This window comes from Lissotriton helveticus, chromosome 7 (genome assembly GCF_964261635.1).
Source record: "Lissotriton helveticus chromosome 7, aLisHel1.1, whole genome shotgun sequence".
NCBI classification, from domain to species: domain Eukaryota; kingdom Metazoa; phylum Chordata; class Amphibia; order Caudata; family Salamandridae; genus Lissotriton; species Lissotriton helveticus.
This window is the reverse complement of record NC_136068.1, coordinates 1261870201-1261896810: the sequence shown is the minus strand read 5'-3', so window position 1 is coordinate 1261896810 and position 26610 is coordinate 1261870201. Positions and strand designations below refer to the sequence as shown.

Genomic DNA, 26610 nt, shown 5'->3' with positions numbered 1-26610 from the left:
GAGGAATCCACAGGCAGATATAGTATCTACCAGAAAAAGCGTTACCGAAGGTAAGTAACTTGTTCGTCTGGTAGTGGGCGGGCCCATGTGCTTTTGTCTCTGGGGGTCTTTGCAGCCCTTTGTCCCACTGTGGGGTTTACGTGTGCTCCTTGTTGGCGCTCCCAGTGGTTTCGCTATTTGCCGGAGTGTGTGTGCCGGTTTGCCTCCCTGTTTGGGGCACGTTTTCCAGCATTGCTGCTTAATTGCGGCCGGGAATGAGGTGCATCAGTCTCTTCCTCTTCCCTTTTGGTTCAGGTTCTCTTCCGGGCTCACCTTCCTGCTCCGGCCCCATCCTCCTTCCTGACCACTTCTCTGCAGGGGGTTGGCAGCCGGACATACCCTGCTCGGACTTCCCTCCTCGGTGGCCGCTTTCTGTCCCCGGGATGAGTGCTATGCCCCTGGGGCGTGTAGCGTCTGGTTGCTGTGGGTTTGTCAGCCTCTATTATCTCTGCTTCCCTATTTTTATTTATTTATTTATGCGACTTTATATAGCGCGGACTTTACCCGAAGGTGTCAGAGCGCTTCACACTATGAACAGCAATGATACATGAGGAGAAAAATTACAAGTGAACAAATTACAAAAGCAAACGTTAAGTTACATGAATCAAAAGTGAGAATAGTGAGCAACCAAAATACATGAGGTAGCAATCGGTACATTACAGGAGGAAAAAGTGATATGTGTGCAGGTTACAAAAGCGTACAAAGTACATGTAGAGGTATAATACTGCAATAAATGGGGGGAGGAGCCAAGCTCGCGAGCGTAATGGTCGCCTTGTAGCTCGGCTCCGTCAGCCCTCTGGCCTGACTCGCCTATCCTGTTGTATATCCTGCCCAGAGACGACACAATTCCGAAGAAATAGCAACGCAACGTTTCGCTCTTACTTACCGTTTGGCCTGGAGACTCCGGCGTGCTGCGGTTCCGAAGTTGTGCCCCCCGAAGGGACCTGGGCCCTCGTGGTGTTGAGACCGGGGCCTCGCCTATCGGGTCCGGCCTGGCGTTGTGGTGACCGTCGGCCCCGGCCGAGAGACTGCGCCACTGGTGAGAGCCGTTGTGAGAACATCCCGGTGACCCTGATCCGGGCCCACCTTGACGGCCGTGAGGCTGGTGCGGGGCGCGGTGCTCCGTGGACTGATCGTGGGAAGGGGTCCCCCCGCCGCTGCTCCGTCCATCGACCCTGGACCCTCGTCTTCGGACTCTGTTTGAAAGGAGCGCCAGCGATATTGCAGACGGCCCCCCGCCTTGGGCGAATCTCCTTTTTTCACCGAGGCTGCCATTGCTGGGTCCCCCCGGAAATCTGTAAAGGCCCGCATTTGTGAACTGTTCCGAGAATCGCGGAGGGTGGTGAGGAGGCTGAATTCACAAAATGGCTACCGACGACCTGTGCCGTGGGTCTCCTCGTGATGACGACCTTGGGTTGCTGGACTGTACGGGGGCCTGGACGTGTGTGCGTGAGCCTACGATTGGAGACGTTCTTGATGCCTTACGATCCTTACGCGCGGTCCTGGCCCCCGGTGCTCCGGAAGACTCGATTCGTTCCACCGCCATCTTGGGTGAACGCTCCTTCATGGTCCCCTCTTGCCTCAGTGATGCCACCGCCTCGCCTCCCCAGGTTGCTACGTGGGATATTGTCGCTATCCATCGACGGGTCTGCTGGCCGGTGGATTTGAACCTCCTGCTCTTCGATGTTTGGAGTTTGGGGACTTGGATGCCGTGCGGGGATCCGATCCTCCCCGGGTGCCTGAGACCAAGGGTGGATCGCTGCCTGTTGTTGCCTTGATGAGGTCGTGTTTCTATTTTGCAGGGAAATCCCCGCTTTTCCTAACGGCGAGACTGAACTCCTGTCTATTATTGCCCTTGTTGCTATTGCTGAGACATTTGGACTGCCTATTTGAACTTTTGCCCGCTTGCTTATTGATTGCCCTCCCTGGCCTACGTTATGCTCGTACTCTCTTTCAATTGTGTGCTTGCCTCGCATCGTGTTGTTTACCTCACACTGTCCTGTGGTGGGTGGTAACTATGGTTAGGAAGGGACTGGGGTGAGATGCACGGCTCCCGGTGATTTATTGATCTACGGATCTGTGGCGACGTTGCTCATAATTCTTGTGCTGTGGGAGACCCCCCCGTACGTTTTTTTTTTTGGCGCTCGAGATTGTGTCGTTCTGGTTCACATGTAATATGATCGTATGGTTGGGTGGAGGGCTGTAGCCGACCGTATTTGTTTCTGCCCTTTTGCTCCTCCCTCCCATTTATTTCCTTTGTTTTGATGTCCTTTTTTGTCTCTATATTCTTCCTTTCTCTTGTCTCTACTACATTTCGGGTTCTGGTTTAGGGCGACAGGCGCGCTGTTTGGAGGGTAGGCCGTAGCCTTCTGCAGGGGTGCTGGGTGGGATGGGTGGGTTGGGTCTTATTTGATGTTTTATTTTCCTCAGTTCTATGGCCCTTTTGTATCTCTTTATTGGAGTGCCGCGTCTGTCCTTGCCTTCCGTGGTATGATTGGAGTGGGGTCTGTAATGTCGCTGTTCTTCTTTTTGTATTTCTGCTGCTTTCCATTGAGACTCCCAGGCCCTTCTCGTTGTTGATATTATTGCTCTTTTATGTGTTCCTTGCTACGGGGCGCTTGTTTAGGCGCGGCAGTCTTCTCTTTCAGTTTGTGTTTTCCTTTCCCTCTTTTCTTTCCTCTTTCCCCCCCCCCCCCTCCCTCCCTTTTTCCTTCTCTCCCAAGGTTAGTATGTCGGGTTAGTCATGGTGTTGTCGCTATTCCGGTCCCTTTGTTCTGTTTCCGATGTGCTACTGGGTGGTGGGGATGCAAAGTTGTTCTAAATTATATACTGACTTGTGTTCACGGCCCTGTTTTTATACTGATATATACAGTGCTGACATTCCTTCATGGCTGCCCTTTAGCCGTTCTGTTACCGATGGTTTGATTTGGGAATCCGGATTCTTCTATATTGTCGCCGAGCCTGTCATACTCCTTATCGCCCTATTATAAAAATAACCTTCTTTGCTCCTGTTTGCTGGCCGTTTGGATCCTCTCTCCTCCCCCCCCTTTTTAAGATTGTATTGCTTACGTTCCTCTATGATTGATTCTGTAACTCCATTCTGGACTTCTTGACTGCTTTCGCGTATTATGGCCGGCCAGTTTGGTTGTAGGCCCAGATTTGTATATCCTGTCTATACCAATAAAGGTTTACAAAAAAAAAAAATACTGCAATAAATGGCAGACACTCCAGCACAAGAACAAACGTTACATAGGCAATGGTGGCACTTGTGCAAGTATCTAAAGCAAACAGAAAGTGAGAGGTAGCATACAGTGTGATACCAGAGAAAAGTGACGTGTGCAAGTTACAAAAGGGTACCATACACAGGTACAAGGGTAATACTACAGTAAATGATAAACACTCAAACTGCCAGAACACGCTGGGAAGGCACTTCAATAGTCAAGGACAATAGAATTTTCAATGATGGGAGGTCTTCCTTCAGATGATAGAGAGGGCGTGAATTAGATTTGGAGATGTCTTTGGAGGAGGAGAACTTTGAGGTCCATTTTGAAGGCCTGGGAGGAGGCGGTGGTCCGGAGCTGAGGCGTAAGTGAGTTCCAGATTCTCACTGCGCTGCCTGAAAAGGATTGGGCCATCGATCTTTCCTTCTTGAAAGTAGGGGGTTCAAGCAGTAGATTTTCCGCATTACGAGATGGTCTAGAGCCTCCAGACAGTTTCAGTTTATTCGACAGGTAGAGAGGAGAGGAGGAGTGTAAGGCTTTGTGGGTGATACAGGCAGTCTTGTAGATAGATCTAGCCTCGATTGGAAGCCAGCGAAGGGTGGATAACAACGGTGTGATGTGGTCGCTTCTTTTTGCCCCACAGATGAAACGGGCTGCTGAGTGGAGGACAGATTTAAGGGGGGACAGGTGGGATTTGGGGAGGCCAGTAAGAAGAGAATTGCAGTAGTCCAGTCTGGAGAGGACCAGCGATTGCACCAGTGTTTTAAGGTGTTGTTCAGGGAAAAAGTGACAAATTCCCTAAAGAAGGCGCAGTTGGTATCGTGCACATTTTGCAATGGAGTTGATGTGGGGGATTAGATTGAGTTTGTTGTCGAGTATGACACCAAGGGATCTTGCTCTGTCGACAATGATGGGTTTATTGTTAAGCAGATTCATCTGATCCATCCATGATTGAATCGGGGGAGGAGAAAGTGAGGAAGAGAGGAGGAGGAATTCAGTTTTGGAGGGATTCAGAATCAGTTGATGAGTTGACATCCAGTTTTGAATGGAGTCGAGAGTCGAGCTTAGGATGGCGAGATCATGAGTGGAGGTAACCTTGAGGTAGATTTGAGTGTCATCTGCGTAGAGATGATAGTGGATCCCGGATTTACTTAGGAGATTTCCCATTGGTTCTAGGTAGAGATTGAACAATGTGGGTGCAAGTATAGAGCCTTGAGGAACACCTTGACCTACCGCCAAAGGAGATGAAAGACTGTTCGCTATTTTGATCATTTGGGATCTATCAGAGAGGAAGGAAGCAAACCATTTAAGCACAGTGCCCTCCATGCCCATTCTCTGTTGCAGAGTGCTGAGGAGAGTGTAGTGATTGATAGTGTCAAAGGCTGCAGAAAGGTCGAGGAGAATTAGAAGACAGGACCCCCCGAGTCGAGTATCCGCAGCGCGTCATCAACCAATTGCAATAGGGCTGTTTCAGTGCTGCAGTTTTGGATGAAGCCGGACTGACAATTGTCAAGAAGATCATTGTCCTTGATATGACGAGAGAGTTGTTTCGCTACACATCTTTCTGTGATCTTCGCAAGAAAGGGTAGGTTAGTGATGGGGCGGAAGTTGTTGAGGTCATTTGCATCAGCAGTGGGTTTTTTAAGCAGAGGGGTGACCTGTCCAGTTTTGAAGGAGACAGGAAGGTAGCCTTGACAGAGGGAGAGGTTGACCAGAGTGGTCCAATAGGAAAGAGAATGGGAATAGAAGTCAATGGGAATGGCACTGGGGATGGGGTCAAGAGAATGGTTGGAGGGCTTTGTTTCGAGGATGCACTTGAGGAGGGCATCTTCAGAGATGGGGTCAAAGTTCTGCCAAATAGCTAAGGATTTGCGCTCCTCTGGAGGGGTAGGATGAGCGACCTGAGCCACAAGGGATTTCACTTTTTCGTCAAAGAATATACCAAAATCCGCTGCTTTCGTTGTAGAATCCTCCAGCTTTGAGGTTGGGGGAGAGCGGTTAGGAACCTTGATGAGATCGAATAGTTTTTTGGGTCTATTTTTGGCAGAGTCAAGGAGGGTTCTGAAGTGCGACGCTTTCTCAAGCCTGGGACCTTTCAGGTGTAACTGCACCTGCGGTGTGGCTTCCCAGTGACGTGTGCTGGCTCACTGGAGTCTGGTCATGGGGCATCTTTTTCCTTGGTGGTTGCTCCTGTTGTCTTCCCCTCTTCTGCACTGTTGTCACCGCGAGTGCAGCTCCCTGAGCCTATTCCTCCGTCATTAGTGTGTGTTGGGTGGGCACGCATGGTTCTGCCCGTGGGTACCCGGCGCACTTTGTGTTTCTGATGGCGGGGAGAAGGGATTAGCTATGGCGCGCAGGTACTAATTTCCGGCTCACCCTCCCTTTTGTTGAGGTCTTCTCATTTTTTGGCTACTCCCTCGAGTCTCGTGATGTTGCTTGTGTTCTGGCCTGGCAGCACTCCCTTTTCTTCTATACATTTTGTGCGTATGTGTCTGGTTGCGGCGTGTAGTATGGAGTGTCCGTATCTTGTTGATGGTTTCGGCCGTTGGCGGCTGTGTTTGTCCATTTTTGTTTTTCCCAATGCTTTTGTCCCAGACCTGGATCATTGGGGGTCCGTCGGTGTTATAGATGCATTTGTTTGCTCTGCACCGAGTCCTGTCTCCTGTCCTCACAGCATCTGAGCTTGTACTTTTCTTTCCATTATTGGTCTCTGTGACCTTTTGTGTTGAGTTCTGGCCTCCTCGGTCTGCAATTGTGGGCAAGGTTTTGTCCTTTGTCCTGCTTTCTCGGTTATGCCTACGAGCATTCCGCTCTGACTGCGCCTGTTCTCATCTCATCTCAGATGGTAAGCAGGGTCAACCCTGGTTGGTACCTGAATGCGAGTTCGACTGGGCGTTCCATGTACTGTTGGCTGGGTGCCCAGTGCTCCGGTGCACAGGAGGTCTGGGCTGTACTCTTCTTGGACGTCCTGTTTCAATGGCCTGGCCCTATTCAGGGGTGCCTTGGCCCTGTGGCATGGCCCGCTTCATCCCGGTTGGTGTTCCCATACCTGGGTATGGCCGGTGTGTTCTCTGTTTTTTGGGCTCCTATTGTGCCACTGCAGGCTTGAGGGCGCTGTTTGCTTCTCACTGCCTTTCGTTTTTCGCTGTCATCTGGGGGTCACTAATTTGGGTACCGGCATCACAGACTTCCATCTTTTGCCTTTGGTGTTCCTTCTCTTGTCAGCGGTGGCTCCTGGTTCCATGTTCTATGGTCTGCCAATGGTCCATTTGTGGTTTCTAGGGGCCCACCGGTGCAGGGGTTCACCCTTACCTATCCACTGGTCCTTAAACCAACAAAATAGAGATTGGCACTGAAGCTGGAATATCAAATAACAAGTTTATTATTCACTCATGAGTGGGACTACATCAATACAACACCCTCGGGCACTGTATGAGGTAGTATAAGGAATACAGAAACCAAGGGCCTTTAATACCCAGTTTGTTGCACAGTAAGCATGGAGACTCAAATAGAAGGTACAGTCATACACAGGAATAGCTATCGACTAACACGGACAGATAGAGACCACTTTGTCAGCAGAGTGGGAGGGGATACAGAACTGCTTACATCAGTTGGAACAGCCTGACAGTTACATTCTAAGACAGGTGCATTCCAGCAACTACAGGCCTTTCTGAGCTCTGAAGGAGTTAACTACAGTTGATGACTCAAGCAGAATAGAAAGGCAGGCAACAGTGAAGACGGCAGAATCACATGGCTAACAAAATGGGTGCCACAACTAAAATGGCTTCAGCGTATCCTAACGGCAATTTCTGCGATTTCCACAGACAGCCCTTTTAGCATTAGCTGAAGACATCGCTATGCAATAGAAGAAATATGAAAGTTATCACCTATATCAACGAATCAGTTTTCTTTTTATTTTTGGTCAGTTACTAGTCGGGCATTTACATTCTTGGTCTTTTGTTTAGTCAGTATACATGAGGTACAAGTAGAAATACATAGGGAACAGAGCATTGGGCCACATTGTATCCATAGGCAGCAGGAGAAAAGGATTGCAACAATTATACATAGGGCTGATAATAACTTCCAGGCCCTGACAGAAAACAGTGTCCATAGCCATCCAGTCCAAGTCCATGTCCCTGAGTTCTGGTGGATTTCAGTGGCTATTTTGTGCTGTTTAGAAATAGCCAACAACACATATCTGATGCAATGTCTAAATAAAAACATTATCTTGATAGACCTTCCAGTGTTATTCTTTATGAGGGTTAGAATACCAATGATATGTTCGGGGGGGGGAACGCACAAAATATTTTTCTTACATACAGTGGCGGCTGGTGACATTAGAAAGTGGGCAGCGTAAAATTGTCGTACTGCACTGCGGTGAGCGAGCACGCCTGAACAACCTAAGAGGGGCTTGGGGGGGAGGTTCTCTGAGAAAATTTTGAAAAAAGAGTAGATGAATGGTGCATTTTCAAGCTAATTTGAGGAAGCAGGGAGGTTAATAAATCAATACAATTGAATTATTAATCATTTAAGAAATTGCCAATTTTTTTGAGCTATAGAGGACAATCTTTGCTTATGCTGATGTAAATGTTTGCAGCTGTTTACATAGGTGTGTCTGGGATTTCAAACACATAACACCCGGAGAAGAAAAGACGGGAAGATTGGTGGCAGCCAGCATGTCTCAACATATGCAGCGATTGTACTTGGCTGCAAATCCGTTTATGTTCCCACATGCTTGGTGACAGACACTGAAAACAGTTATTTGGATAACACAGAAAAATGCAGTATGTGGAATTAGATTGGCATTTACCTTCAAACACATTTACGAGCATTGTTGGAAAGAGAAGCGTTGAGACAACTTTAAACATTTTTGTAGGTTTCATTTTGCTGCTCATTTCACTGTTTTAAGTTCCAAGATGTGAGCCGTGAGAAGACATTATACATAAGAGTAGAGGACATAAATGGAAAGGGCATAAGAAGAGGTATGTGCATGTAGGGTGCCAGAAGATGGTAGAGGTCAGGGCTTACTTTGACCCTGTGGTTGGAGTTGGGGTCCTACTGGCACACACTTAAGGTGACTGACCCTTATTTTCCACATCAAACTGTGACCCAGAGCAAGGCAGCGAAAATCACATAAGTGCAAAAGAAGGGAAGAAGGGGTGATCCCTGTTACAAGTGAGAAAGTAGGCAAGGATGAGGGGACGAATGTACAGAAAGGAGGTAAAAGATGAAGACAGCAAGCATACCAGAAGTATGTGAAATGGTTGTATGAGTGGAAAGAGGAATGCCCCCTGTCCTGCCAAGTGAATGCCCATCAAGTGAACATGTCCGGCAGATGACTCCGGGTGAGAGAGCGGGAAAGTTTGTTCCGGATCCAACGAAATACTCTCTTTTTACTAAAGCGCATCCAACTCTTAAAACAGTAAATAGGGTCCCGTACTTCATATATTGTTTTATAATTGTGTAGTATGCTGCTTGTTTGTACTCTTCTTCTTAGCAGACGTTTGTTTGGGTCATTTCAGGTAATCCTCAGAAAGTGCAGTTCCCAGGGCTGGGGAGATTTACAATTACACTGAAAGACAGCTGCTCCTGAAGCACACAGGATGACCGAACAGCCGAGACATTTTAAAACGTCACATGTACGGTAGAATGAACCCGCCAGACTGTAAGAAGTGGGCGTGCATCTAATTCAATAAAATAACACACTATCAAAACGAACCATTCTACCAGCAACCACTCAACCCAAAGCTGCCACAGCTTTAAGTCCAGTAAAGGTTTCACACACAGATTCGGCAAGAAGACAACAAGGAAAGTGGGCAGACTGGCTCAGCCTTTGTTTGCGCCGGGGGTCTGGATTAGCAGGCAGGAACAAACGTTTGAGGAAACACGCCGTGCTTTGTAGGATTACAACTGGAGTTCCGTACGAGACAAACCTAAACCTATTAATCTGGAAATGCAGCGCGAGAAAACATTCGAAGTACGGGATACACTGGCCAGAAGAACACAAGTGAAATAACTTTATTGGAGCCAATCAGTAGTTTTAGATTGATACCATATTCCCAAATGAGTTTTTACAGTCCAATTACATGCAATTTAGGCGCAAACTGAGCAGTCTGTACTGGTAGCTAGAGTGTCCCAGGTCAATCAATGCCACGGGGGAAGAGAGGATTACCCTCTCCACCGCACCCTTTACCAAAGAAATAAAACCCCACGAAGACTCTACCCCGGCTCTACTGGCGTTTCAGAGGCAACGGCATATCGCGTCTGCCCCGGTCGTGAAGCAACGGGACCCCACACACCGAACGCCGCAATTTTTTTCAAACTGAAAATGGAAGGTTGGCTTGTATTATTTTTTGAATAAACAATTTTGAAATTCTGGATTTTCTTTCACTATGTTCAAAGCTTTTAAGAAATGTAAAAAGATCAAGCCACGGTATTGACGTGCCTCTGGTTGAGCACAACTGACAGCATAAAAGGAGACAATTAAATCAAATTAGTTCAATGAACGGATTTATGAAATTTCTCAATGGTCTGGAATAACGACTGATTTTCCCCCTCCCAATCAGCAACCCGACTGCACCAGCCTTCCCAGAATCCCCAGCATGTTCCTACAGGCCAGCTGGCATCTGGCAGCACGGCGGGCCAGCCTTCCACATACAACTTCCAATGACAGTGCAATGTCACTATCAGCCAGGCTTGACTTTTGGCCCATCAGTACTTTGGAACTGTGGGACTTTCAGTTTTACTTTTTCCATACTATGTGCCTAGAAAGCAAACCCTCGCTCTTTTGTGCAATGTTTATTCCAGTCACGGCACACACTACTGGGGGGGGTAATTGTCGTGCGGGTGTTACCGCGAAGGGGGGGGGTTAAAATAAAAAGCAGTTGCGGACGGTATTACGGGCGGGAGAGAGGGTGTTAATGGGCTCGTCGTCGGGGTATGGGGGGAGGCAGGAGGGGTTTAATAAAATACAAATATGAACTTACTGAGCTTCTGGATGGGTCTGACGACTCCCGACTTCCGCCATCCGGTCCTGCGCCAATTCCAGCAGCTCCTCGTCATAAGGAAAGGCAGCCTCCCTCCCTCAATCACAACGCTGCAATGGCAGCGTTGTGATTGGGGAGGCGCAGGGGACAGTGCCCCAGTCGCACCAATTTCTCCGACATAGAGAAAAAGGGAGAGTGGGCGGTCATACTCGAGGACAGGGGGGAGTGGCTTACCCACTATTGTGGGTACTGACTGTTTGGTCGGCTCCAGGGGCCGACCAAACAGTTCGCACCCACAACAGCCCACGATCCCGCCCCAACCAGGCACTTCTGTCTTCTCGCAGCGTGAGAAGCAGAAACATAAAATGGTTGTTTTTACCATTGTATGTTACTGCTTCTCGTGTTGCGGGAAAGCAGTGGGGCAACGCCCAAACGCCCCTAGGGAGGAGCCGCCACTGCTTGCATAAAAAACAGTATTCCAAATACGAATACAATAATATTCACAAAAACAATCTTTGTTTTGGGGGACCAGGAGGGCCACGGGAATTAGGACGAGGAGCCGCAAAGGGCTGCTCCTCCTCAAAAATGGAACGACCAAAGGGGTACATTGCTAATAAAAAAAAATACTTGGAAAATTTAAGCCACTGTACAAAAAGCCAGAGGGGAGTCTTCACCCTGTGTCCGTCTGAGCCTCACAGGCAGGCTCTTATCGTTCATCAAGTGATCACTTCTCCCACGGTGGAGCTGCACAACTTGCAACCCAGAAAACAATCACGGCCCAGGCTAAGGGAAAAGTCTTTCAGTATAGGGCAATCACCCTCCAGGGCAAATACCCTCAACAATCCTGTCCAGTGTCTCAGGCAGTGTACCAGTATACTTCACTCTAATCTAATAGGCACCAGAGACACAGCTTCTGTACCCTGAACTCAAGTCCTTCCCTAACTCCTGAGTTGCCCTGCTGGCGCACTGACCTTATGTCGGGGCCACAGATTGTACCTAGTGTGCCCAGGCACCTCCTTATCAACAAACAAAGGTGCAGACTTGCTTTGCCTTGGGGACCGGGTCTCAGAGGCCTGATGCACAGAAACTGGAGTATCTGAAGCAACCCTTGTTTCAAAGAGGGTCCCCTCAGGCAAAACATCCTTGCTTCTTGTTATCGGTCTGTGCCTCTCTCAGCTAGGCATAAAAAACAGGAACAAAGCGTAGAATCAGCTCTCCGTCCTGATTTGTGACCCCGTCTTTCACCCAAGAATTATCCGACAGTGGTAGGGGTACTCGTTTCACGTCACTTTCATGGACCCAGTGCTTCCAGTCAGTACCTTCACTGCAGTCCTAGTTGCCAGCAACACCTGTGCTGGTTCCTTTCACCTCAGCTCCAAGCTCAGTGAGACATTCATTTGGCTCTCCATTTGAAACTTTGCACAATTGCCCCCTCCGGCTGCTTACTATCAAAACAGCCTTTTTAGTGGCAATCACATCTGTCATGAGGATGAGAGAATTGCAGGCTCTGTCATCACCGCCTTCTTACCTGGCCATCTTCCCTGAGAGGTTAGTACTTCCGAAGTTGTAACACCATTACATGTGGGTCAATCTGTCACCTTGGTCACTTTCTGCGCCCCTCCACATCCCTCTGAGAAAGAGGAGCGACTCCACCTTCTGGACCCAAAAAGAGCTTTGTCATTCTACCCTGACCACACTAAAGAGTTATAGATGGACGAAACACTCTAAGTGGGGTACGTTGGAACAAAGAAAGGTCGTACAGTGCAGAATCGCAATGGGTTGTTCTCTGCATCAAACCTTGGTACGCTCTGGCCAAACAACGGCGTCCTGAAGGCTTAAAGGCTCACTCCACCAGAGCTAAGGCTGCTACCACAACGTTGCGATGTAGAATTCCAAACCTCGACATTTGTCAGGGAGCAACTTGGGCATCCCTGTACACGTTTACCAAACACTACTGCCTGGACAGTCAGATCTGCAGGGATGGCCTTTTTGGCCACTCTGTCCTGCTGGACTTCCTGGTCTGAATTTGTCCACAGCCCCTCCTCCGGGTATGATATTGCTTGAGTAGCTAGTCAAAGGTAAGTAATCTGTGGCTAGATGTCTCTATCAGATGGACAAGTTACTTACCTTTGGTAATGCCTCTTCTAGTACAGACATTATGTAGCCGCAGATTCCTTACCGACCCGCCCATCCTTCCCCCACTGTGGACAGGTTTCTAGGGTCTGGGCTGATCCCTTTCAGGGACCTAGTTGTTAAAAAAAAATACACCAATGTCAGTGCACTCCTTGGTTCTGCACTTCTTGTGTGGAAAGTCCGTCTGTCAAACTTATTACAAAGTGTTGGCATAGGCAGACGATATAGAGGTTATAACACTCAACCCCTGTAAAGTTCTGAAGGCTGAGAACACTGTCCCGGGAACACGTAATGAAGATAAAACATTGGTTGATGAGTCTCGTATTGTACTAATATCTGTGGTTGACACCAGAGAGTTATTCAAATGTATTTAATGAAACAATGAAAAACAACCAGTCAACACGTGTTTCGTCACATGAGGGCCCGTGACTTCTAAAGGGCTGTGTGGCGTTGCAGAGTATCATGTCGGTGTCCGTGGGGAATACTATTAAAATCAGTCCAGTGTCTCACGAAAGTAGAAGGGCAGGTACGCCGTACTGTAAGAGCTGATCTTGAGTATCTGTGCTGTAGGGGGGGAGACACTGGTTCTGTGTTAGATCCCGGATGCGGAAACATCCGGGTTAGTTCCCTCATGTGACGAAACATGTGTTGACTGGTTGTTTTTCGTTGTTGCATCATTAACTACATTTGAATAACACTCTGGTGTCGACCAAAGATTTTAGTACAATACGAGACTCATCAACCATTGTTTTATCCTCATTACGTGTGCCCTGGACAGTGTTCTCATTATTGGTGTGGGTTTTTTGACTCACACATGTACTGGGGTTACAGGTTATTTCCCCTGACCTGGTAGCACCGTACACACTTGAAGCACAATAGACACGACGCAAACTAGCCTGAGTGCCAATCTTCCTGTCTTTACTAAAAACCCTACACCTAGACAGCAAGTTCTGAAGGCTATTGAAGATAAGGCTGGGGCCTTATCATGGTGCCATCTTAATGAGTGCTAGACTCAGGTGTAAGAGGGAGCAGGTACTGGGGACACCCGGTGGGATGAAGAGGTGACTTATTTGGGAATGAATATAACATCTACCCTAGAGAGAATTGTTAAGTTAAATCTAGCCCCATTGCTTGGAAAGATTAAACAAGACCTACCTAGGATTATTAATTTACAGATAACACTTGCGGGAAGGGATAACTTGTTAAAGATGCTCATTCTCCTGAAAGTTGTATACTTATTTAAAGCTATCCCATTGGAGAGCCTAACTTTAGCTTTCAGTGGCAGTTCAAGAAGCCTTGAAGGAGTCAAGGTATGTGGTCCTCCCAGGAAATTGGGGGGTGTGGGTGGTCGATAACAACAAGGAGCTTAGAGGGTAAAGCAGCTCATAGGTCGCCCTCCACTGTCAATGCAATCAATATACAATTGACCTAGAACTTATAGGCACTAAAAAGTAATCCTTTTAAGATATACCATGTGTTGCACAAACATTACAAGCTTACTCCCCTTTCTTTAATTATTGGGGTAGTAGGTATGTCCAAAGTTGGTGCCTCCTTAAACATTCGCCCATTCCCTGAAAGTAAAATCTCAGTTGTGAGACAACAAAAACACACACACCCTAGTGTCAAAATACAACACGGAAGGAAGAAAAAAGTGTGTAAGAGCGAGATGGCACCTCACGGGCGCACCACCAACGGGAACCTGGCAGGTACTCACCAGGTTTGCCCTGTTCTCATCATTGGCACCATCAAGCTCGAAAAGAAAAATGTGTCCAAAAAAACACAAATACAGGAAAGTGTTTTGTGAAGGTATGCAGTGAAAATAGACCACAGACAACCAATATAGTGTCAAACAACATATAAAGCACACAGCAACACAGATATGCAATTTTATTCTGTCTCTTGTGTTGGGTGTGGATGCTAAAAAAAGTGAGTGTGGTTACTAACTATCCAACCAACACCACTTTACTTGCCGACATGTTTCATTGCCATCTAGATTTCTTCAGGGGGTCACACATATTAAAGCCACTGCATAAGGACAACATAGTCTTCACAACTGAAAAACAAATTAAAAACACTTGTGTAACAACCTGCCTTTAAAATGTATACTGTCTCTTCCCAAATGCATATAACTATGCCTTATTTACCCTCACTCGGCCATCTGTACTCGTACCAGCCGGGAGGATAGTCCCCTCATGGAACTGCAACTCCAAACGTAGGTCGTTGATCCTTCCCCTTCAATTTACTGTGAGGGATTGAACAGAAAACGAAACAAGCACATAAACCTTATGTCCCTGTCCCGTCACGCAAAAAAGTAAAAGAAATTCCTATTCTCCCCAGTCATTCATGTAAAATGTCAACTAGAGTGAAAACAACACTCGACTAACCCTTCGAGTGCCAGGCAACCCTCTCAAGATACAGGGTACATTTTCCACCTCTATATTATCTCTTAAAACAACCTTCTGATGTTCAGAAACAGCCCCGGAGCCCTTACTCCTTACCGCACTGGTGGAGGATGTCTGGCATTGACTCAGCCCGTGTGTAGCTCAAACAGATCCCTGTTCCATTTACATTGATTTGTTAGCGTATTCTCGCGAGATCACACGGCCACCATCTTGAACCGAGCAAAAGCCCTTTGTGATCAATGCCTTTGCCGGTCCCAAGACGTGATCGCGCGGGATCTCGACTCGATGAATCGATGAATCGATGAATCGATGACGCAAAGAATCTTTTTACCTTAATTTTTCGAACCGTCTCGAAAAACTCCACTCTACATTTGAAGGGATCGTGTATAGGTGTAGGAACGAACCCTAGACCTTTGTTCAGGACTCGTTCTTCACTCTCAGATAGGATATGGTCTGACAAATTTACCACAATGTTGTTTACAGAGGTTGTCTGCCTCTGCTCTGGGTTTGTCTCGGGGAAAAAGTTTGCCATTGGGGGGGAGGTCGATTGCCTCGTCCTCTTCCTCTTCCTGGTTGTCCCGTTCCCCTGTTGGCCCCTTGTCCCTGTTCTAAAAAATGGAATGTCAAACATGAAGTCAGAATTGGAGAGCCATATCAAAATAGGTAGGTGATCCCATTTTATCATGACGCCCGATCGAGGAGGCAAAAGTATGGCCTCTATTTGGATTTTACCATGGCATTTATGAAAATACGGCGTAATTGGGCACTTTTTCTAAAATATTTTTCGAAAATATTTGAAACTCATTCGGAAGGCATACGAAAGCCTTCATAGTGACTGAATAAAGTTGATTGAAAAAGTTAGGACATCGAGGCGAGATCACGTCTTGGGACCGGCAAAGGCATTGATCACAAAGGGCTTTTGCCTGGTTCAAGATGGTGGCCGTGTGATCTCGCGAGAATATGCTAACAAATCAATGTAAATAGAACAGGGATCTGTTCGAGCTACACACGGGCTGAGTCAATGCCAGACATCCTCCACCAGGGCGGTAAGGAGTAAGGGCTCCGGGGCTGTTTCTGAACATCAGAAAGTTGTTTTAAGAGATAATATAGAGGTGGAAAATGTACCCTGTATCTTGAGAGGGTAGCCTGGCACTCGAAGGGTTAGTCGAGTGTTGTTTTCACTCTAGTTGACATTTTACATGAATGACTGGGGAGAATAGGAATTTCTTTTACTTTTTTGCGTGACGGGACAGGGACATAAGGTTTATGTGCTTGTTTCGTTTTCTGTCCAATCCCTCACAGTAAATTGAAGGGGAAGGATCAACGACCTACGTTTGGATTTGCAGTTCCATGAGGGGACTATCCTCCCGGCTGGTACGAGTACAGATGGCCGAGTGAGGGTAAATAAGGCATAGTTATATGCGTTTGGGAAGAGACAGTATACATTTTAAAGGCAGGTTGTTACACAAGGGTTTTTACTTTGTTTTTCAGTTGTGAAGACTATGTTGTCCTTATGCAGTGGCTTTAATATGTGTGACGCCCTGAAGAAATTGCCAAAAAGCTAGATGGCAATGAAACATGTCGGCAAGTAAAGTGGTGTTGGTTGGATAGTTAGTAACCACACTCACTTTTTTTAGCATCCACACACAACACAAGAGACAGAATAAAATTGCATATCTGTGTTGCTGTGTGGTTTATATGTTGTTTGACACTATATTGGTTGTCTGTGGTCTATTTTCACTGCATACCTTCACAAAACACTTTCCTGTATTTGTGTTTTTTTGGACACATTTTTCTTTCCGAGCTTGATGGTGCCAATGATGAGAACAGGGCAATCCTGGTGAGTACCTGCCAGGTTCCCGTTGGTGGTGCGCCCGTGAGGTGCCATCTCGCTCTTACACACTTTTTTCTTCCTTCCGTGTTGTATTTTGACACTAGGGTGTGTGTGTTTTTGTTGTCTAACAACTGAGATTTTACTTTCAGGGAATGGGCGAATGTTTAAGGAGGCACCAACTTTGGACATACCTACTACCCCAATAATTAAAGAAAGGGGAGTAAGCTTGTAATGTTTGTGCAACATATGGTATACCTAAAAAGGATTAATTTTTAAGTGCCTATAAGGTCTAGGTCAATTGTATATTGGGTGTGGGTGGTCCCCAGCTTCATGCTGTACTATTGGTCTTAAATGCTGCAGCAATTCAGGGTTGTGATAACTCATAACAGATATCCAGCTGAGTCGCCATCCATATACAAGCTTACATTGGGCTCTGAGGCTAGGTGCTGCTACTCAAGGAATTTGGAGAGAATCTACTACAAAAAGACCACGTTTAAAACTGTAGATGGAGCATTCAAGGTTTGGCAACAGATCAAAAGAAAGCTGAATATTACAAAGTGAAATTGTTATACACCTTTATGGGGCTTCCCGCCTTTCTGGTATATTCCAAGATGGAATATGTAAGAGGCTCGAAGCTTATGGTATTTCAAAGATTGGGGATTTGTATGATAATGACCAACTATGCTACAGGACAAGTTTGGTCCGACTATTGAGAAATTTGATAAATATCTCCAGAGTTGTGACTATATTAGTAAGTAGGATAAAAACGACATGTCAATCAATCAATCAATCAATCAATCAATCAGGGGTTTGTAAAGAGCACTACTTACCTGATAGGGTGTCAAGACGCTGGGGGAGGGGGGAGATTGTGTGGCGCAGTTGAGGTCATCGGAAGATCTTTCCTGAACTGGAGCAGTGTAGGGCTTTGCCAGAGGTGGAGGTCGTTTCAGGTCTTGGCTGCGAGGTAGGAAAAGAACCTTCCACCTGCTCTGGTCCTGTAGAAGTGTGGGACGGTGGCCAGGGATAGGTCAGCTAGTCACAGGTTTCTCTTGGGTGCTTGAAAGGAGAGAAGGTTGATGAGGTATTCTGGTCCTATGTTCTGGAGGGCCTTGCATGCGTGCGTTAACAGCTAGAACATTATTTTTTCGACGGGGAGTCAGTGTAGATCGCTGAGGTGTTGTGTGATGTGGTTGTCCCGGGGGATGTGGAGAATTAGTCTGGCTGTGGCGTTCTGGACGGTAGGGAGCTTTCAGAAGAGTTTTTGTTGATTTTGGCTTAGAGGTCGTTGCCGTAGTCCAGTCTGCTGGTGATGAGGGTGTGCATGGCTGTTTTTCTGGATTACATGTCTACAGTAAAATGTGCAGTCATTGAGGTGGTGAGTCAGTGGAGTCGAATTTATCAAATTTATGATGCACTAATACAGGGACTTTCAGACGATATGGAACCCCAGAATGCTAAGTCGGAAGCAAGGCTGGGTTCTGAAGGGCCACTACTTGACGGTTCACTTGAGATTTGTAAGGGGATCCTCCTGACAGCCGGCTTGAATGGCAGCACTATAAAACAGTTTTAGACCTATACTGTATGCCAATAAACTATTTGAATGGAGAATGAGAGTTGACTCAAAGTGCAACAGGTGAGGGCAGGCGCAGGCAAAGGCAAAATTATGCATATGTTTTGCTCTTGTCCCCGGCTATCCCACTACTAACCTTTATCAGTTTACTCCCCCAGAAGCAAGAGAAGATCACACCTCAGCCAGTACTGTTAGGGCTGAGTGAGGACCAGGGGCTCTCTAGAGGGAAAACTTACTTGATCTTTGTGGCAACAGCGGTGGCGCGCATGTGTGTAGTCTCAGAGTGGATCACCCCAAAATCGTCCTACATTCACAGAGTAGAGAGCAGGTTTTCTCCCCATGTATCATATGGAAAGAGGTTTATAGGACCACAAGGGTCAAAGTGCGCTGAAATGAGGTATCCTAATTTGGTCTTCCGTCTCTGAGGGGATGGAGAGCCCTAATTTGGATTTCCGGGTGAGCTGTTGAAGATGTTTTTATCTGTGGTGGGGGCATCGATTCAGTTGTCTTGGGCTGTTTTTTCTACAGTGACTAATGTATCATACACCTGAGATCGAAGGAGTCTTAAGCATGGATTTTATTATTATGGTGGGTATATATTAGTGTGTCTTCATTTAATGTATTGTGTTTACCTTATATTTGATGTAAGACAACCTCAGGATTTCATGACTAACCTACAAATGCACTTAATTAATCGATTGCATTTTTTTAAATCTACACTGTATAGGAACTTAGTAGTTCTTTTGGTGTATACCCTGGAAAATCTGTTGGTCTTGTAAAAGCATGGAAGCTGGTGCCCTACTGAAGATATATGAAGTTACTATATCGCAAATGTACTATATAATGTTTTTTCAAGGGTACTAGGCTGTTAATCAGATCGCCAGTGTATGATATTGGATTAACTGATTTTATATGCCTATGCCCTATTCTTTTCAGTTGTATTTTTGTACTGTACTGCTACTATAATCTTTGGTTGATTTTGATCATGTACTGTATTCCATATCATCAGAAAATCAATAAAAATAATTTTAAAAGTAAAAATAATAAGGCCATCGGTGCTGTTAGCCAGAAAATGATTAACCCTGTTATTTGAATTCCTCATATTTGAGGAATAGATATAGCCTCTATCTCAAAGATTTTAATACTTTCCAATCAATCGTCTATAACTGTTATTCCTTGTATATGTGTGGCTGGTGCATTTTGACACTTGTAGCCGATGACAGATTTGTCTTTAATAGGGCGTACCATAACATGAAAGTCAGCACCCATAATTAGGTTCATACTCGCCATCGTGGAAATCAATCTGTGTAAAATCGTTCTTTCTCTTCATTTGAGCCATATATTGAGAACAGGGTAAAAGATGACACCCACCAGTACTCCTTTAAGACCCATAAGTCTCCACTCCCTGTCGTGTTACTTGCCCTCGAATTGAAAGGGAAAATTCTGTATAAGTATCAAGTTTGCACTTTTGTTTTGCGCGGACCTAAGGGGAGACAATTTGTAGCAGCTTGCAACAGCAATTTTTTAGGCCATGTTCAGTCGTCCTATTGTACATGGCAGTTAGTTTAGAGAACATCTCTGCTGTAAGTAGTTTGATTTCCGGGTCCCGCTTGTAGTTAACTAGCTGGGGCTGGACCCGTTTCCTAGTTGCTTGATTATATTTGGGCCGTGGTATTGGTTTTGTTGTAAGTTTGGGAGCCTGCTTTTAGAACCCTGTTCTTAGTACTTGGTGTGTTTTGGGGCCTACTATTGGGGCTGTGTTTTGGGACTGCAGTTATTAGCATATTTTGTGTTGCAGTGGATTTAAGACGAGCTTCAAAAGTCGGAAGAGAAGATAAAAAAGGCGGTGGCTTGAAAGAAGAGAAAAAGAGCACCGGTAGTCGAGAAAAAGGAGCAACGAAGCCTCCGGGGAAAGATCGATCCTCAGAGAAAGAGGTAGATTGTTGAACATAACGGATTTGTACAAGGTATAAAATATCCTGACTTCTTTGTCAATGTTCATGATTCTAACTCTGAATTCTATAAATAGGGAATAAGATATTACAGTTGGGGGTGGGGGCCGTGGGAGAATACACATGACGTGGAATTAAGAGATTTAAAAAGGAGTGGATCTATGGAAGTGGGTGAGGCTTGTGATGTGAGAGGGAAGGGGTAAGAGATGTGCATGATGAGTAGGCTTTGATATAGTTGTAATAATAGAGCCGGAGAGTGAGCAGGATAAACTGCTTGGCCCAGAGCTGACCCAAGAGAGTATATTAGAAAAATAAGATGAGAGTAGGAGGATATTGGTGATTGTAGTGGCTGTAATAGGCCGAGAACGGAAAACGGGGACATGGAAGAGACCCTGCCAGCAGTCCCATGATGGAGATGAAGAGAAAGTGGGGGAGGAAGTAAATAGACTAAATAGACGATCCCAGAGATGGGGGAAGCAGTGGGGCAAACAATAATGTCGAAACGTATTTGCTACGTGATCACGTACGTGATGAAGCTGGAAGTGATGGAGCAGAGAAGGCTGAAGATGGTGACGGAAAGAAGGTCCAAGATATGGCCCAATAGATGCTGAGACGTGGGTAGAAGAGCAAACGAGAAATTGAGCAAAGAAAGCTTGAAATGGGGAGAAACGTTACACTGGTTGCTTGCCTTGCCACTTTCTGGTTGCTTCTGTCTGAATTTCCCCACCTTCTTTATATTCCTGTTTGTTTATTTTCCTCTGCATGTTCCTTGTCCTCTCCCTTTTTACAATTCATTCTGCATGTTTTTTCTTCTACTGCCTCACAATTATTCTGTCTACCCGTCCCCTTCCTAGCTGTTCTCCCTCTCCACTTTCCTCTGGATGAATGGCTGTTCATCTGTCACTGTCCGGATACCTCCTTCCAACTGTTTCTCCTGGGCCATTTCTCTGCTTCTGCCGTACACGCTATAAGTCTTGACCAGTTTTTACCCATTTGTTTATCTCCCTGTTTGCCTAACCCCCATCTCCTTTGTTGCTGTGCTTTAATTTGTCGGCTGATAGCATCATTCCACCGTTTATCTTGCTTCTTTGTCTATCAAGGATCGTCCTGTGAGCAGGAAGACAAAAGGAAAGGAAGACAAGAGAGGGGTAAGGATATCCCGGGATTCTAAAGACCTGACCGCCTCCACAGACAGTCTGGATGGCCTAGCCCCGGAGCACAAAATGCAGCATCCGGATCCAGCAGTGCAGGCCGAGTACCAGGAAAAACTCTACACTCAGGTCAGTTTTCCCACTATATCCCAAAAATATTCTAACCAATCACTCCTCACACACCCACCGCAGTTCCAGAAATAATTTACACAAACTCTTTCACACAAACAATTGCTCTCTTTATTTTTTTAAAAGATTTTTGATGTATTACTTTCCCTGAGACGCAAAACCAAGATAAGAGAGGGGATGCCACAGATTTAACAATTCTAGAACAGCCAAGTTCTGATGGAAACATCTGCCTGTGGATTCCTCACCTTTTGAAATACCCCCATGTGCAGCATTCCACGGAAACTTTTCTCCTTCGCTCTCCCACGTCGACAAGGACGTCACAATGGAATGGCTCAGCACGCGGAGCCAAAATGTCCTCTTCGGCGTGCTGACATCAGTTCCCTTTTTACCGTGCCGTTGGCGAAACGGTTGTTCCAATATGCAATATTTGGCTTCTTCGCCAGAGCGGCAAACCCTACTGGTGCGTCTATTGTCCCTATGGGTCCTCTGACATTTTCCCTGGGAGGTTTGCCTCCTCATTTCCTTAAGACACCTCTTACGCCTTTTATGCTCATGTCTCCAGTGAGTTGGCCTTTTTTCGACGCCAAGATTTTCAATGCTGTTACAATCTCTGGAGGTGCAAGTGCCACTGGTTGGATCGTCCCCGGATCCGTCTGGTTCTGAACTGGCGCCAACTCAACATCGACGGGCTTAGACTTCTGTTAAGGGAGACTTCCCTTCAACACAGATACCAAACTAACCGGCGCCACATTTGGTGCCACCAATGCCTGTTCCGAGGATGTGGTCTCAAATTGAGGCACATAGAGTATTAGAAGAGGAAGACTATCAGGAAGAGCATGAAGAGGCTGAGGAAGGGGAGATTGTGGATCCTGCTTAGGATTTTGAAGGTTTGCAGGAGGCTAGTGGCCTGGATACCTCTCCTGAATGGGAGCTCTCATCTCCAAAAGGTCTCCCAATGATGGAGGTGACATCTTATCACGCCGTGATCCAGAAAGCAGTGGATCTGCTGTAATTGCCGCTTCCTACGGCAGAATTAAAATCTAACATCTTGACAGAGGTGCTACATTCTCCTTCTTCTATCTAGGAGTCTTTACTCCCTTTTAATGAGGCTCTGACTGAGCCCATTCTTTTTTTTATTCATCTTTTTATTAACATGGCTCAACAGAGCATACATTAAAATAAGCATTTCCATCAGTTCACATGAAGGCAGGTAAAGTACTTCACCGATAGTGTATTTACAGAGTGCCGTCGGGCAGTGGCGGCCCCAATACCGTTCAGTCCCCCAAGCTCATCCCTCTGTACTTTTGCCAGGGTGCCTAGCCTATATATTTTCCCACTTCTTAGCACAACAGAGCCCATACTGAGCCCATTTTTGACGTCTGGCAGAAATCAATGTCTGTTCCAGCGTTGTACAGGTCTTTGGCAAGGAGGTTCAAGGTGGCACCGGGGGATCCTGCTTTCATGTCTACTCATCCTTTCACCAGAAAGTTAGGTCATCCAGGTTTCATGCTCTTCGAAGCAGATAGGAAGTCGAAGCGCATGGATCTATCTGCCAAAAAGGTATTCTCGCCAGGCAGTATGGCCCTCAAGTCAACATATGCCACATGCCTTTTGGGTCGCTACATCCGTGCCCTTATGGACTCTGTCAGAGAGGTACTCCCAAAACTGCCTAAGGATGTGCAAGGGCATTTTCCAGAGGTACTAATTGATGCCCAAGCTGCGGCCCGCCAGGTCATACAGTCTGGTTTGGATACTGCTGATTCAGTTGCCAGGGCAATGGGATCTTCTGTGGCTACCAGGAGGCATGCTTGGTTACGTTGTTCAAGATTCTCTCCTGATGTCCAAACCACCTTGTTTGCCCTGCCATTTGATGGTTCTCACCTGTTTGGGGCGAAAGCGGACTCGGCACTGCAGTGCTTTAAAGACAGTAGAGCCACAGCAAGGTCTCTAGGACTTCAGTCTCAGCCCAGAGGCTCTGGACAATATTGCAAGTTTTGTGGTTTTGGGAGGAACTTGTCCTTTTTTGCCAAGCAGCAGCCACAGCAGCAGCAGCAGGCAAATTCTTTGTACAGATCTTACAGGGGAAAGGGCAGAGGTTGTCTGCGGGGAGAAGCCTGACAGCAAGTCTCCTCCTCCTCCTCCTCCTGTACTGCCCCTCCAACTGGTGCAGCAGGGAAGCAGCTCTAGCGCTACCATCCTAGAGCATGCTTGTCCTGTGGGAGGATGGTTGGCCTATTTTCTACAACATTGGAGGTCTGTTACTACAGATCTCTGGGTGTTGAACATCCTAGAGAATGGGTATGCCCTACCCTTCTGGGAGTTTCCTCCTCCTTTTCCTCCCCACCAGGGTTCGTGTTTGGAAGAGCACCTTCTGCTTCTCCAGCAGGAGGTTCTGTCATTACAAAAAGGTGCGTTTGGCATGGGTTCGGAGCAGGAAAGGGGTCAAGGATGATACTCTTGGTACTTCTTGATTCCCAAAAAGGATGGTCGCTTGATGCCGATCCTAGACCACAGGATTTTGAATTGTTACATCAAGTAGGAGAAATTAAAGATGTTGACCCTGTTACATGTTCTTCGTGCACTGCAGAGGGAGGACTGGATGGTGTTGATTGATGTACAGGATGCGTATTTTCATATTCCCATCAAGAAGTCGCATCGGAAGTTTCTTCGTTTTACGGTATGGTCTCAACACTACCAGTTTGCGGTTCTTCCATTCAGCCTTACTGCCACACCTCGAGTTTTCACAAAGGTGATGGCAGTGGTGGCGGCACATCTCAGAAGGTCGGGGTTCCTGTTTCCTCCTATCTAGACAACTGGCTGCTCAAAGCGAAGTCACCAGAGAAGATGTTGCATCATTTGCAAGTAACAACACAACTGTTGTTCAACTTGGGGTATTCAATAAATATACCCAAATCTCAACTAGTGCCCTCTCAGCGCAACCTGTTCATAGGTGCAGCACTGAACACTACTGCGAGTAGTGGCTTCCCACCTCTATAGATGATTGAAAACATCCAGGCTCTGATTCCACTTTCTGAGAATGGAGCGGCTGTTCCAGTCCTGAAGGTCTTGCACCTGCTTGGTCTGTTCGCTTCTTGCATACTGCTGGTCAACCATGCACACTGGCATATGAGGACCCACCAGTGGTGCCTCCGCAGGCAGTGGTTTCAACACAACAGAGATCTTGAAGTGGTGGTCAGGATCTCCATAGACTTCAGCGAAGCGGTTATGGTAGAGTGCTACAGACAACTTATCTCAAGGGAAGCGTTTCAACTTCCTTCTCCGGTGGCCACAGTGATAATGAATACCTGCACTCTAGGTTGGGGAGCTCATCTGGGGGTTCTGGTGGCCAAATGCCTTTGTTCTCCAGAGGAAAGATTGTTATACATCAGTCTTCTGGAATTGCAGGTGATGCATTTGGCTCTCAAGGCCTTTCTTCCCTCCCTTTTCGGTTAGTTGTTTCAGATCCTGACGGACAACACTGCCACGATGTGGTACATCAACAAACAGGGAGGACCTAATTTACCTGTTAGTCATGGTAAGTTGATTGTTCAAGAGGATTCAAAGATTTCTAGCTGAGCTTGAGGAAGCTGGGGTGAGGCTCAACAACTCAGGCCACCCAAAGAAATGAGATCATGTTTTGGTCATCTTTGCAAACAACAGTATCTCTGTTTAATCACTGTTAAATTGGAACTAGAAAATCAGAGGGGTTGGTTGAGATATAGAAACTATTATTTGGGTATTATCGACATACGAGAATAAATCACAGCCAAAAGATCGTATATAGTTTGTTAAAGGAGATAGGTAAACATTGAAGAAGGTGGTGTTGAGTGGCAATTATTGAGGGGCAGCACAAAAAATAGTGTTGGATGAAGATGAAAGTGAGGCAGAGAGACAACCAGAGTTCTGTCCGATTAGAAGGAGCAAAGTCATTTGGGTGCTTTGAAGCAAATGCCCAAATCATGAATTTTAGAGAAGAGTAATGAATGGGATATTGTGTTGATAGTCTCCGAAAAGTCAAGCAGGATAACAATGGCAGATCCTCCTTGGTCTAAAATAAGGCAGAGATTGTTAGTAACTTCCAGTAGAGCAGATTCTGTACTTTCTTTAACCCGAAAAGCTCATTGTTCTCTAAATAGTGGAGAGAGAGAGGGAAAGGGAGAGGAAGAGGGCAGGACCAGATGGGGATTTCTTGAGGAAGGAAAGTACACGTTCACGCTTCCATTGATTAGAAAGTTTTCTAAAATAATGGATAAGTTGCATTGGTTAGTCAGATCCGTTGCAATTCCATTTATGCCCAGGGCAAGAATGCTGGGTGTGCAGGGATCTGTAGATGAGCCTAATTTATAGAGGAAAGTGTTTTTGGTTGTCCTCCTTTGTAAATGCATGAAATGTATCCATGCAAGCGCCATAAAATGCACAGGACTGGTGGTAAAAAACAAATGAATGTAGGAACAATCATGTCACTGAGTTTATGAAAGATAGAAGCCCAATACTGCACTACTGGCGGGCAGAGCCAAGCCAGATGATAAAAACCCGCTCGGAGGGCGTCACACGACTCACAGCTATCAGTTTCCCATAATCCAAAGTGGCACAGGCGCAATGGGGGAATGATACACCCTATTCAGAAACTTAAAATGGGCAAGGCGATGTCTACCATTTATTGAAATTTGACGAGTAACTGTGCAACAGTAGAACCAGACGTCGTCAGAGATAGGGGCGTTGATGTCAGATATATATATATATATATATATATATATATATATATACACACACACACACACACACACACACACACACACACACACACACACACACACACACACACACACACACACACACACACTCTCTCTCTCTCTCTCTCTCTCTCTCTCTCTCTCTCTCTCTCTCTCTCTCTCTCTCTCTCTCTCTCTCTCTCTCTCTCTCTCTCTCTCTCTCTCTCTCTCTCTCTCTCTCTCTCTCTCTCTCTCTCTCTCTCTCTCTCTCTCTCTCTCTCTCTCTCTCTCTCTCTCTCTCTCTCTCAGAGATAGCTCATACATTCCTCTTATCTGTAGGTGAAAATGTCTTTCTGATGGCTACTTCTGCCTGTGGATTCCTCGCCTTTTGAATTACCCCTTGCGCAGCATTCCATGGAAACTTTTTTCATAGCTCTCTCACGTCGATGAGGATGGAGTAGACTAATATGCAGATGTCAAA

General features: G+C 46.3%; 1 protein-coding gene across 3 annotated transcripts in view; it reads left to right on the top strand.

The window, feature by feature from the left end:
- MYCBPAP (MYCBP associated protein) overlaps nucleotides 1–26610 on the top strand; it is a 1019029-nt gene that overhangs the window by 790583 nt on the left and 201836 nt on the right. For all 3 annotated transcript variants that reach the window (XM_078654453.1, XM_078654451.1, XM_078654452.1), the window contains 2 exons: nucleotides 19984–20120; nucleotides 21238–21417. In XM_078654453.1, coding sequence (XP_078510579.1) covers nucleotides 19984–20120; nucleotides 21238–21417 — 317 coding nt within the window. The remainder of the gene's footprint in view (nucleotides 1–19983; nucleotides 20121–21237; nucleotides 21418–26610) is intronic.